Source organism: Cupressus sempervirens, chromosome 5 (assembly GCF_028749045.1).
Source record: "Cupressus sempervirens isolate cs-2001-9-10 chromosome 5, ASM2874904v1, whole genome shotgun sequence".
Classification (NCBI taxonomy): Eukaryota; Viridiplantae; Streptophyta; class Pinopsida; order Cupressales; family Cupressaceae; genus Cupressus; species Cupressus sempervirens.
In genome coordinates, this window is record NC_143122.1 from 292,738,920 (window position 1) to 292,753,734 (window position 14,815).

Below are 14,815 nucleotides of genomic sequence, written 5' to 3' on the forward strand. Positions count from 1 at the left end.
CTCCTCTGTCATAGTTCCTTGGTTCTTCACTTTTCCTTCCAATGGCTTCCATAAATCCTTCTAATAAAGATAGTCCTCTATTTGCATTTTCCATAACTAAAAATTATGCCCATTAAACTTGTCAACCTTCAGCTTATCCTTATTTGTCATTGCTCCCACTCAACCGTGAGAATTTCCTACAGAGGATAACTAAAAAAAAATAACCTTGCTCTGATACCACTTGTTAGGATTAAACACAGACAAAAATAACAATTACATGCAAATATAACAAATATCTGAAAAATAATAAATCGCACAGACGATAACACAAGACACCAAGATTTAGCATGGTTCACCTGTAATGTCCCCAATTTTTTATGTAATAATTTAATTTAATTAATTAATTAACTGGTCCCAGAATTTAAATAATATAATAAAAGGACCTTGAATTAATTAATATGGGCTCAAGTTAATATTTGTATTTGTGGTTCCGATTGATTTAATATATCTCAGACCTATTTTAATTTTAGTGTTGTCGTTGGCTATCTTTGTACACCCTTGGAAGGGTTTCCCCGATGGGTATTTAAGCACGACTTGTAAGTAGTAGTAGGTATGCAATCTGAATTATTTCTTTGTACTGCGAATTCCTATTGGAGTTCTCTATAATTTGCCATTTCGGAAGTGAAAGATCTTCCTTATTTGGCTTCTGCGGTTTTGGCGAGATTCAACCCTCACCCTATTCCGTTGTTGTCTGTAATACCTTATTCGGATTTGGCAAATCGGAGCAATATCTTCTGGCAATTATTATTCGCATTCGAGTCTCTATTATTGTGTGGATTTCATCAACATTTTTTGTGTTGGTGTATGAACAAGATTGTGTTCGTATCGATCTCAAATACCTAACTGTGTGTGTTCTCCCGTGCTGCTCACTCTTCACCTGAACGGTCTCCCATTCTAGCAACGTCTCTCACTCTCTTGCGCATTCTCCCCTCCATCCGTACTTGGCCTACACTCTACGTTGTGCCTTTCCTTGACACCACACAGCCCATATTAGGTATGGCCATCACCCATCATTCGCCGTACTACACTTTATCCTGCCGTACAACCAGCTACCTTCCTCGTACGAACTTCCAACTCAGTTGTGCAGCTTCACACCCACCATACCACCTCTCGTTTCCTTGCACCACCTGCACGATTCATTATCCTATCACTAGTATATACCGTACAACATCCATCTTCATTGTAAGTCCTGGAAATCACCACCATACGGCCTAACTAGTCTACACTGTACGGCCTCCCAAATTGCCACCGTATGGCTTCTCAAATTGCCACCGTACGACTTCCCAATTGCCTCCATAAAGCCACTATTTCCCACTGTACAGTCTTCATTCTAAGTGTTTGTACGGCCATACCATTGTTTGATACTGACACCACCGTACGGCTCTTTTTTCCCCTTCCAAGCCTGTGCATTCTGTTCATTTCCATACGGCTATTTTGGGGTTTTTGTAACTCGTTTATTTTTTTGAGCTAGTCGGAACATTACAGTGGTATCAGCGCTGGTGATTCTACCAGCCTATTGGGAGAATGGAGAACTTTGACTTGGATTACACTATAGCTCAGTTTCCATCTGATTGGAGGGCACATCTGTTAGTCGAATACTCCAAGAATACTTTTGCGTGCCAACTGTCGGATGGTGAAGTGCAAGATGATAGATCCAAGGTGGTTGGCGATGTCATTTACCACAAAGACAGAATCTATTTGGTACCCGAATCGAAGATGAAGGAAATGATTATGGAAGAGGGTACTTGCACAAATAACATTAACCCAATGCTCGATGATCAACTTGATGGAACTTTGGGTTTTACCAGTGACCCTCTGAATAAGCAAGCTCTATCGGTAGTTGTTCAACCTCATGGTGATGCAGATTCGATTGAGGATTATTTGCAAAAGTGGAATAAAGTATGTGCAAAACGTCCATTAAATGTGGAAAGCAATATAGTGATAAGCACATAAGCACACTTAAGGTCGAGTCACCGCATAAAGTTGAATGTGAAAACATTATTAAACCACCTAAAGTGGAGATGCTTCTATAAGTTCCTATGTGGTCACTAAGTAAACTTAAGTAATATGTGTCTCTATCCTAGGAGAATGACTTACTAGGTGGAACAATTAAACATAACAACAAAAATCAATAAAAAAGAAATGCAAACACCTCACTAATCACGATCGCACACGACTAGCTACCTTAGTTTGCAAATAAATAAGTCATAATTTAATGTTGAATATAAAATCACATTTTTATTGAAAAAGTACCCAAAAAACAATGCAGAATGTTAGAAAATGCCATGATTTCTCAAAAGAAATATAGAAGTCCAAGAACTTTTCCAAAACAATAAAATGTGAATTTCAGAGAAAAGACATAAATTTGCAGGAAAAAGTTGGCCCAACTTCTTGCAAGAAAACACACATACAATTTTTTTTTAAACCACCAAGAACCCTTGCGCTAATCTATATAGTACCATACTAGTTCATTTAGAAATCTTTTGGAACTTTTGTGTCACATGCATACAAATCATCATTGCCAACAACAATCTATAGATTTTTTTGTTCAATGATCCTTTGGTATGACCTTGACTCTGAGTGGTGCAAGACCACCTTAGGGAAAGGCAAATTCCTAGTACAATTTTGGCTTGTAAATGGTCTAGCCAACCATTTGTGTGAATAAGGACTAAAGTTAAGGTCCCAAGGTAGGATTAGAAGGTGTGGTTAAGTAGGAGTTAGGGTTGAGTCATGTTTTAAGCCATTAGGTCCTGATAAGCCTAGACATGCTCAAAATTGCTCTATAGGGCAAAATGTGGCAAAATGCCTAAAATGGGGCAAGAAGTGTTTAGGAAGGACCCTAAGACGTTTTAGATGTTTTAGGATCATTTTATAGTGGTTGAAACCAAACTGGATAGGTTTTGAGGCCTAGAATGCAAAGTTCCTAAAAGTTGTCAAAATTGCTCATTGACAACTTTGCAATGACAACTTTTGCAAAGTTGGGGAAAAGGCAACATGGGAGTTTGTAACTCAACCCAAGGGTCTGAGTAGTTAGAGAAAGGCTATATAAGCATTGTCCAACTCATTTACATTGGTTGGTTGAATCACATGTACAGATAGTTAATGAAACAAGAAGGATTTATTGACAAAAAACGAGTTTTGGAAGTATTTCTTGGATAGTCTAATTGGTGTGATTATCGTTCTTGATGGAATAGTTGCTAGAGTTCATGTATTGATTCTGTGCAAGTTTGTTTTGGTTAATATCTTTCATTTTAATAGATTTACAAAATTGTTTAAGTTCTTCATTGTTGCTGGCCAGTTTTGACAGTGCTGCATTAAAATGACTATAGCTTGAATTCCAATGGTTGAAAACCTATGGCTTTTGGAAATCAACCACTAGCCTATGTATATTATGTAAATACCAATTTTGGAGGTTGTGGGAGTCAATTGGCCATTTTTGCAAGTGAGCCCTAGGCAAGCAAATGAAGGCTTGGCAAGGTGCAATGATGCTTGCAAGAGAGTTTTAAGATGAACAGAGGATTGACACATGACAATCTTGAATGGGCAATGGTAAAATATAGTGTTAGGTGTCCACAAACCAATAGAGAAGGCCTTATGCAGAATTTAAACCATTTGGGAAGTTGATTTGCTATCATTGCCCTTGAAACCCTCAAAATAGGGGTTTTTTGAAAACGTATTGTACAGACACCATGTAGATCTAAGACCTAGAAAATCCTCGAGCCTAGGTCAAATGGAAACAAAGTCTAGAAGGCATCAATAGGCCTTGTTAAGAGGTTTTTCAAGTTATTGAGGATTACTTGTTTTTAGGAGGGCTAAAAGGGGCTATTTGGGCTACTAGGCCAAACAAAGCAAGAATGGGATTTTAGGTGTGATAAGCATGCCAAGAAAGTGCAAAATGGTTTTGAATGTGCCAAGAACCTCATGAGGGAGGTTTAAACTTGATTTTACTTTGCTCATAGCATCTGGTGGACTTTTGGCTTGATAAGCCAAACAAGTGCATCGGTTGGGTTTTGGAGTTAGAGGAGTAGAAACTAAATTGATTGGTGATTTCTTGGTGGAGGGGGATTAGGAGAGAACACTCTAGGTTAGGGTTAGAGAAGAGACCCTAAGAAGACTAAGAAATAGCCTTGGTAGAGCAAAAAGGCTCTAAGTGAAGAAGCTCCCCATCACTAAGGTCATATTACCAAAAGTTAAACGCATAATGATTATCAATATAATTGATATTAAAATATATCCTTTAAGTAGAATTATAAAGGACTATCCCTAAAGGATAAGATGGATGACTAATAAAGCAAGTGTGATAATCACCAATGTAATAGTCTAATAAATAAGATAAGAATGATAAGTAGATTTTTCCTAGCAATATCATAAGATAAAAATGACTAGAAATTATAAGTCAACATTCCTTCAAATTGTCATTAATATTTAAATTCAAAATTGTTGTTATTTCCTATGATAATTAATTATTAGTCCTATCACTTATTTTTATTTTTTCAAATATTAAAACAATAATAAATCAAATAAATATTATCTTGATTATTTAATACACTAACTAAAGTATGGAGATCATTTATAAACCATAATACATGATCTATTAAATTTGGGAAGGAAGCCGACCCATCAAATATCGCAACCCTCCAAACTGTAGACTCCACGCATATAAATAACAACCCTTACGGGAAGAAGAAGGCATCGAAGGAGGAAGTCAGAGCATACACCACAACGTTCGAAGGAAGAGACAATCCAGCACTGCAGAGAAGGTAGACGTTGTGGGATAAAACAACGAATTTAACCATATCGAACAAGGTCCAAACTCCAGTACATCCGACGAGAATAGTAAAGAAGAAAGCACGCGGAAGTCGTCTCCAAAAGGGAATACAGACATAGAGCCACTGTCAACAAAGATCAAGTATTAAGTTTGGACAATTAGACCAAGGAAAAGCTTCATACCTTCAAAGCACCAGTAAAAGGAATAGGTGTGTTACACAAGAACAAAATCGATTGGAGACTTCAAACGCCTAAATACAGTAAGTAACAAAGAAACTACTCCCCACCATTGACAAGCTTCACCACATTAGTTACTAATATGTGGCAGTCATAGAGGCATCCATAATCGAGGAAGAAGAAATGAAGTTTACTATTGGAGCTGCCATTAACTAATGTTTAACCATTCTTCCGCTACAACACTCATATAACCACAAACAAAGTAACAATCAGCTTGCCACATCTCAGAGGAATTAGAGAACTGCCCATAGAGTTCGAATATTTTCCAAATAAAGAGACCCAGGTCTGAGATATATTGAGCTAGGAGCCATATTGACAGAGACATAGGAATATCAAAATAACTCTGAATCCAAAATAAGAATTAAGGCAAAGGTCATCTATCTCTGAAGGTCAGTATACTCGAAAATACAGGCATATGCATATGAAAGGATGGATATATCTATTACGGTTATCCATAAGGCCTAGACTGAGAAATCTTCTAGGAAGGATGGATATATCGGGGACGATTATCCATAGGTCTTAAAGAGAGGAAGTGTAGTGAGAAGATGATGCTTAGTGGAGAGTTGACCTAAAACAGCTAAAGCTACAAGAAACCCTCCCTCAAGAACTAAGTCTCTGATCACAGCCTCTCCTTAAAAAGGGAAGCAATTGGGAATAGAGATCTTACGTTGTTCCTCTCTAATAATTAAATAATGTTCTATTTTGGTTCATAACTCCACTTGAGTACTAACATCTTTGCAAGTGCAGAAGGCGGAAGCGGGAAGTTTAACCAAATAGTCAAGGGACATTACAATGGTATCAGACCATCGATCTTGTCATCATGGAACAAAAGTTCATGCAAACTTACGAAAGCACTAAGAAAACCACCATGAATGAAATGGCCAACAAACTAAAGGCTTTTATGGAACATACTGATCAAACCCTCATGAGTCAAAATGAAAAATTATATAAATCCAATCAGGCCCTTCTAAAACCTTTACAAAATGTGGGTAATTCCATCAATAACCTCAAAAATAACTTGTCCCATGAGAGAGATATCAACTCAAATGAACCAGATAGTAATGAGTCATCATCTTCTTGAATCTCGAGACCCCCCTTCTTACCAAGGGAAGAAATACCTATGGAAGAGGAAAGAATAGGCCAACCCAACAGTAGTACAATACATAATGCAAGAGCCTATGCAAGCCTTGAACCTAAAATTAGGGAAATTATAACATTTGCAGAATTTTGTGAGGGTCAAAAACATGAGGCCCCTAAAAGAATAAGGCATATAAATAAAGATTTGAAACACAAAGTGATACTGTGCAATTTTGATGGATCAAGAAAAATGACAGCCCATGCATGGCTCCAAAAACTAAACTCTTATTTTACACTTAGCCCAATGACTAAAGAAGATGCCCTTCAATTTTCCATACTTCACTTAGAAGGAACAGCTCATGAATGGTGGCACAATGGGCTTCTCTCCCTAAGCCATCGAAACGTAACTCCCTACCAAGAATTTTCTCATAAGCTTATAAAACAGTTTGATCAAGTCGAACCTGAATGGTACTTCAAAGAGCTGGCCCATTTAAAACAGAGTGGAACAATCGAGGAATTTGCAAATGAGTTTCAAAAACTTTCAGTCATGGTTCCTAACTTATCCCAAAGAAGACTCACTTACCTATTTGTTGAAGGTCTAAAAGATCCCATTACAAACATAGTTAACCCTTTAGAACCTCAAACAGTGGAAGAAGCCATTCAAAAGGCCAGGAAGGTGGAATCAAATGTATCAAAGGAAAGATTTAGGACTTACCCTCCTAAAAGTGAAAACAAGTATGAAGGATCAAAAAAAGAAAATAAGGAAAAAACATGTTACTTTTGTAGAGAGCAATGGAATCCAGGGCATCAATGTCAAGGAAAAGAAGTGACAGGAAATAGGGATGAATTATCAAAGAAAGGGTTGTGCTTCAAATGCCAAGAACCTTGGGCACGAGACCACCAATGTAAGAGGGGACAACTACATAGGATTGAAGAAGCAAGTATGGATGAAGCACTGAATAAAAGAATAAAGATGGATGAGAAAGAATTTGGGATGCTAGCAATAGTTGCCCAAGAGAGTGGAAAGAGACCTTTTCATTTCAAAGGAAATTAAAGGGTCAAAGGGTGATTGCCCTAATAGATTCAGGAGCCTCCCACAACTTCATTAGCAAAGACCTATTGGCAAAAAGAAGACTAAAAACTCAAAACTTTAAAGGCTTTAAGGTGATAATGGGCAACGGTACCCTTGATCAATCCATGGAGATCATTCTACGATTAGAAATTACTCTAAATGACCACACTATAAAAGCAGATTTCTTTGTTGTGAAACTACAAAATGATATCATCCTCGGAATGCCTTGGATTGACTCCTTGGGGCATTTTACTATCAATAATCCCAATCTATAAGCATGTTTTACACATGAAGGGAAAGATATAACGTTAAAGGGATTACCTGATGGATCCCTGAAAGTAGTATCTTGCAATAGAATTGAACATATCCTCAAGAATAACCAAGGAGAATGGATAGCTGAATGTTTGGTTCGTGATAAATCACCTAGTAATGAACTTGTGGTACATCCCGATATACATCCCATCCTAAAGAAATGCCAAGGGATCTTTGAAGATATCCCTCCAGGTTTGCCACCCAAAAGGGGCTTTCAACATTCCATTGAATTAGGAGTTAAACCCTTTATAAAAATCCCTTATAGATATTCCCACAAATACAAAGAGGATATCGAAAAGAAAAAATATTGGAAATGGGACACATCCAACCAAGCTATAGTCCATTTGCTTCTTCCATAGTACTCATCAAGGACGGAACTATGAGGATGTGCATCGATTACAGAGCTTTAAATAAGAAAACTATCAAGAATAGGTATTCAATCCCAAGGATAGATGAGTTGATAGATGAATTACATGGTGCTCAATACTTTTCAAAAATAGATCTAAGATCGGGATATCATCAAATCAAGATGAGGAAAGAAGACATCCCCAAAACAGCATTTAGATGTCATTATAGACATTTCGAATTGCTAGTACTCCCATTCAGTCTTACAAATGCTTCAGCTACTTTTCAATCGTGCATGAATCACAATTTTAGACAATAGTTAAGGAAGTTTCTCCTTAGATTCTTTGATGACATACTCATTTATAGCAAAACTTGGGATGAAGATTTGCAATACATCAAAGAAGTCCTAAATATTTTAGAAACAGAGTCATTTTATGCCAAAATCTCAAAATGTGAGTTTGGATAGGAAGAGATTCTTTACTTGAGGCATAAGATCAATGTTGAAGGAGTAGGTGTAGATGAAGAGAAAATCAAAGTTATAAAAGAATGGCCAAAACACACAAGACCCAAACTCAACTCTGGGGGTTTGTTGGACTATGCAGTTATTATAGATGATTTGTGAAAGGGTTCTCTAAGATTACCGTCTCCCTTACAAACTTAACCAGAAAAGGTGCCTTTGCATGGAACTAAAAAGCACAAGCAGCATTTGATGAACTAAAAGAAACTATGAGTTCTTGTCCAGTATCGGCCATACCTGATTTTACAATACCTTTTGAGCTATAATGTGATGCATCAAGAGAAGGGATTGGAGCGGTCCTCATGCAAAAGAAACATCCCATAGCATTTGAGAGTCCTAAACTCTTAGAATTAGAAAAATATTATTCTATATATGATAAAGAAATGTTGGCTATCGTGCATACCTTCGCCAAGTTTCAACAATACCTAGTCTATGGTAAGTTCATTGTGAAGACAAATCATAATAGCTTATGTTCCTTCCTAAGCCAGAAAGATCTTAATGATCGACAACAAAAATGGGTAAGGCGGATTCAGGCATATGATTTTGACATAGAATATGTAAAAGAGGTGAATAATGGAGTTGCAAATGCTCTATCTAGACATCCCTGCCTCAATATGGTCACTCGTATTTCAAGAGATTGGAAGGAAGATATCATTGTTAAATATGCAAAAGACCCTGAAGCCAATGAAATACTAGAAGGAAAAGTTCCAAATGAAGATTTCAAAATACAAGATGATATTATACTTTACAAAGGAAGAGTATTTCTAACCCCTAGATCAAAGATGAGGAAGACCATCTTAAAGGAGTATCATAATAACCCCTTGTTTGGTCACCAAGGATATTTCAAAACATATAAACAAATAAGAGAAAAATTCTCATCGAAAGGCTTGAAGAAAGATGTCCAGAAGCATGTACAAGAATGTATGACATGTCAATAGAATAAGGCAAAACAAACACATCTAGCAGGGCTCCTACAACCATTACCCAGTCCAAATCAGAAATGGGAAAGCATTTCAATGGATTTCGTAACTAGTTTACCCAAAGTACAAGGGAAGAACAATATTCATGTAGTAGTGGATAGACTCACAAAATATGCTCAATTTTTTCCTGTTGCCACTAAATCATCAGCACATTAGGTAGCTAGATAAGTATTCAAACTCCATGGACTCCCACAAAATATAATCAGCGATAGAGATAGCAAATTCATCAGTCAATTTTGGCAAAAGCTATTCAAGCTAGCAGGAACAAGTTTAACCCCCAACACAAGTTATCACCCGCAAATAGATAAACAAACCAAGATAGTAAACAAGTGGTTAGAAGGATATCTAAGGAACTATGTAACCGGACAATGGCTGCATTTAGGCGAATTTTGCTATAATGCAACCCACCACATGTCCATTGGAATGACCCCTTTCAAAGCTTTGTACGAGTATGAGACACCAACATTTGCAAGCTTATTCCTACAAGATAGTCGAGTACCAAGTGCACAAGAGTTTATTCAAAAAAATACAAATATTTTAAAAACTCTTAAAGAGAACTTACAACAGGCCCAGAATCAGCAAAAGATCTATGCCAACAAAAAACAAACCGAAAGAACAATTGATGATGTAGATCTAGTGTTAATAAGATTACAACTATATAAACAAACTTCAATAAAAAGGAATGGAGTAGAAAAACTAAAACCATGGTTCTATGAATCATATAAAATATTGAGGAAAATTGGAGAAGTGGCATATGAACTACAACTCCCTTAAGGGAGTAAGATCCACAATGTCTTCCATGTCTCCCAACTCAAAAAAATACTGGGAAAACAAATACAGCCATGTGCAAAATTACCCCCCTTAGATGATGAAGGTTGGGTGGTCTTTGAACCTAAAGTCATCTTAGATACAAGAGAAAGAAAATTGAGGAATAGAACCATTACAGAGTATTTAATCCAATGGAGGAATCTACCCAAGGAGGACACCACTTGGGAAAGGGAAGAAACAATCAAATTGCTTGAGGACAAGCAAAATCAAGTGGGGGATACTGTGATAATCCCCAATGGAATAGTTTAATAAATAAGATAAGAATGATAAGTAGATTTTTCCTAGCAATATCATAAGATAAAAATGACTAGAAACTATAAATCAACATTCCTTCAAAGTGTCATTAATATTTAAATTCAAAATTGTTGTTATTTCCTATGATAATTAATTATTAGTCCCTTATCACTTATTTTAATTCTTTCAAACATTAAAACAATAATAAATCAAATAAATATTATCTTGATTATTTAATACACTAACTAAAGTACGGAGATCATTTATAAACCATAATGCATGAACTATTAAATTTGGGAAGGAAGCCGACCCATCAAATATCACGACCCTCCAAACTGTAGACTCCACACATATAAATAACAACCATTACGGGAGGAAGAAGGCATCGAAGGAGGAAGTCAGAGCATACACCACAGCGTTTGAAGGAAGAGACAATCCAGTACCGCAGACAAGGCAGACATTGTAGGATAAAAAAAACGAATTTAACCATATCGAACAAGGTGCAGACTCCAGCACATCCAATGGGAATAGTAAGGAACAAAGCACGCGGAAGTCATCTCCAAAAGGGAATACAGACATAGAGCTAGCGTCAGCAAAGATCAGGTATCAAGTTTGGACAATTAGACCAAGGTAAAGCTTCATACCTTCGGAGCACCAGTAAAAGGAATAGGTGCATTACACGAGAACAGAATTGATTGGAGACTTCAAACGCCTGAATAGAGTAAGGAAGTAAGGAAGAAACTACTCCCCACCCTTGACAAGCTTCACCACATCAGTTACCAATATGTGGCAGTCATAGAGGGATCCATAATCAAGAAGAAACGAAGTCTACTGTTGGAGCCGCCATTAACCAGTGTTTAACCATTCTTCTGCTACAACACTCATATAACCACAAACAAAGTAACAATCAGTTTGCCACATCTCAGAGGAATCAGAGAATAGCCCATAGAGTCAGAATATTTTGCAAATAAAGAGACCCAGGTCTGAGATATATTGAGCTAGGAGCCATATTGACAGAGACATAGGAAGATCAGAATAACTCTGAATCCAAAATAAGAAGTAAGGCAGAGGTCATCTATCTCTGAAGGTCAGTATAATGGAAAACACAGGCATATGCATATGAAAGGATGGATATGTCTATTAAGGTTATCCATAAGGCCTAGACTGAGAAATATTCTAGGAAGGATGGATATATCGGGGACAATTATCCATAGGTCTTAAAGAGAGAAAGTGTACTGAGAAGATGATGCTTAGTGGAGAGATGACCTAAAACAGCTAAAGCTACAGGAAACCCTCACTCAGGAACTATCTGATCACAGCCTCTACTTAAGAAGGGAAGCAATTGGGAATAGGGATCTTACATTGTTCTTCTCTAATAATTAAATAATGTTCTATTTTGGTTCATAACTACAGTACTAACATCTTTGCAGGTGCAGAAGGTGGAAGCGGGAAGTTTAACCATATAGTCAGGGGACATTACAGCAAGGGATAAGAACTTAAATAAAGAATAATGTATCCTCAAATATGCACTAAAGAATTAATTAAGCATTATGAACTTGATATTACAATATTTATTTAATATGGATATGAAGTTGTCAAGAGTGGAAGAGGTAAGTCACAATCCTGCCAAAATTGAGAAATCCTCATCAAAGAATCATATTGTGATTATTGACAAGAATTTGTTTCAGAATTGTCCACATCCATGAAATCAGGAAACTGTGTTCACTTGAATAAGTTATCAACCGAGTACAACTGATGTATTTCTTTGGAAAAAGGCTAGAGTGTCACAACAGCTTGAATTCGACCAGGAAACAAGTCTTACTTCCATCACATTTCACTTTGACTATTTGTTCACTAAAAATGATATATGTGATGCTCATCATACATTTACTAAAGCATAATTTATTGGTGTTTTATGAAAAATGTCATGTTGACCAATCTTTTATCACAGTTTGTAATAATTTCAAGCACAGTTTGCAGACTCAGAATCTGAGAGTAATCAACAAGGCCAAAAAAATTGACTCAACAAAAACTTAGGAAAAAAAACTCATCAAACACTTGGCAAAGACTCAAGAAAAACCAAGATTCAATCCACATTGGCAAATTTCAACCCCACATCAAGATTTTAACCTCAGAATCCCGTGAAACCCTACAAGTTTTTGTCTAAAATCAAGAGATTTTTCCTCTGCAAAGACTCACAACTCAAACCTATTCACAAATCTGCAAGTACTCAGAGAGTTATGCATATATGGGTTTGAAGAAGAGTTAACATTTTTTTTAACCCTTCTTGGCTGTTGTATGGCTAGATTATACATGGACATTATCTACTAGACTAATGCATAAACCTAGAAATTCTTCAGGGAGACTTCAAGCCATGTTGAAAGAACTGAAAGGGTTGTTGACAAAAACTTGCATGAAAACTATGTTTAATTCTGGTGTAAGCACACCATATCAACTGAGTGCACTGAAGTCATTATTTTCTATGAAATAATCTACTCATGTAAAAACATGAACAAAAACACGTCTAAAACATATCAAGTGCACTAAGACAAGTATAATGCATAAACATATAATTTGAATAACTAATATGTTTCACATACCTGCAAAATCCGATTTTTACGGCCTGGTGCAGCAGCAATTAAACCAGGTGTATCAATAATAGTTAAGTTAGGACAGTACTTGTACTCTATCTTTATAATTATTTCTTTTGCTGAGAACTGACAGGCTTCCTGCTCCAGCCGCATATTCTCGGCTTCTATGTAAGCCTGAAACCAATCCACTTCAGATATCAAACATAAAAACACAAAGCCTGAAAGGATTTAAAAGCAGTAACCATTATGTATAATAGGTAAATACCTTAGACATAAGAATTGTTTTTCCCTGCAATGATCTAAAAATAAAATTTACAGATATTGGAGAAAAGTAGGCTTGGTTCTAATTTTATAGATGAACTAGCCATCGGTGGATTCGCAATCCTCTATTGGAGAGTCTGAATACCCCTGAAGCTCAACATAACAAAACAAAGAGTTCCTGAGAGCAATTTCAAAAGTTTTCATGCTTGATGAAATTGCTCCTTGTAATTATTTAGTCCATGCCACCTTTTGTACTAAAACTAATAGATGTCACATATTTTCCTAGCTGATACCACAGGATCCCATTGTACACTCTTTATTTTACAAATTCGTTTTAGCATTTCCAGTTCTCTGTTACAGACAACGTGTACTGAGCTGGTATCCAGCCACAGAACACAGTTTGTACATTTTCAAGTGCTTATCACTCCTAAATTCTTTTTTTCTTTTTATCAATAAATGGCTAAGCCAGCATTTTTATTAATAACACTCCTAAATTCTTTTTACTAAGCAACTAAATCAACTATTTTATTAAAAACTCCTAGTTTTATGTCTGAAATGCATCACTCGCCTTATAAAAAATCTTCATCAAAGTTTGAAATGTTACATATCTCAAGTCATAGTATTGGCCTACAAAATGGCATAAAGTAAGATTAATTGTTTGCAATTTGTGACATTCCACCATTATAAAATCATATCTCGTTGATAAATCATAAAACAAAGAAAAGCTAAAAAATTGAACCTACATTGGGTTCTATCTCAAGCAAATGCTCAGAATTGTTAAATCATATTGCTCTTGCACCATTTCATGAGGTTTGAGAGAGGTGTGTTCCTGTGAAACAAACTTCATTATGTCCAATAATCAAAACTGCAGGTGAACCTCAGGATTCACTTATTAAACAATGTAAAGTGTGTATTGGTAAAACAATTGTAAAGTGATTTTGGAGCATGACCCCATTTTAAGGTTTGAAAACAATGTAAAGTGTGTATTGGTAAAACAATTGTAAAGTGATTTTGGAGCATGATCCCATTTTAAGGTTTGAAATAAGTACCCTTGTGGTCATGCAAACCCACAGCACTTCCACGTTCTCTTTCCTCATTCTTCTCCAAGTCTTTGCCAAATCCCAAAAGTCATCCTCCAATTCCTACGACTACCATAAGAAAGGCAATGAATAGCCATTGAGGAGGAACTTTAAGGCAAGATGAGATCATTTACAATAAAAGACTAGCTTGCAAGTTTCAATAATCAATCTTGAGTGATCCAGTGCTACCTATGGACACATGCCCTGCCCTAAATGCTTCTGTCCACTATAGGGGACATTGCGAAATTGAGAGAATACAGGGATGGGCAGGAAATGTCCTTTCTTTGTACTCTTTTCTCGCAAAAGTAGGATTAATCCATAGGCTGTCCCAGAAAAAGAAAACATACGGGATGGCTAGTCATCCCCAAGACAAACATGGGATGTCCACACTCCAAACCATCCCAAGGTCAGCTAGCTGTCCCTTACAAACGAGGGAATTTTTTTGGTGCTTTACTAAAAAATGCGTAAGTAAAATT

At 36.5% G+C, this 14,815-nt stretch overlaps 1 protein-coding gene across 2 annotated transcripts in view; it reads right to left on the reverse strand.

The window, feature by feature from the left end:
* The window catches only part of ARC5 (P-loop containing nucleoside triphosphate hydrolases superfamily protein), a 246,658-nt gene that overhangs the window by 186,722 nt on the left and 45,121 nt on the right, over positions 1-14,815 (reverse strand). For both annotated transcript variants that reach the window (XM_089829852.1, XM_089829851.1), the window contains exon 2: positions 13,009-13,173. In XM_089829852.1, coding sequence (XP_089685978.1) covers positions 13,009-13,173 — 165 coding nt within the window. The remainder of the gene's footprint in view (positions 1-13,008; positions 13,174-14,815) is intronic.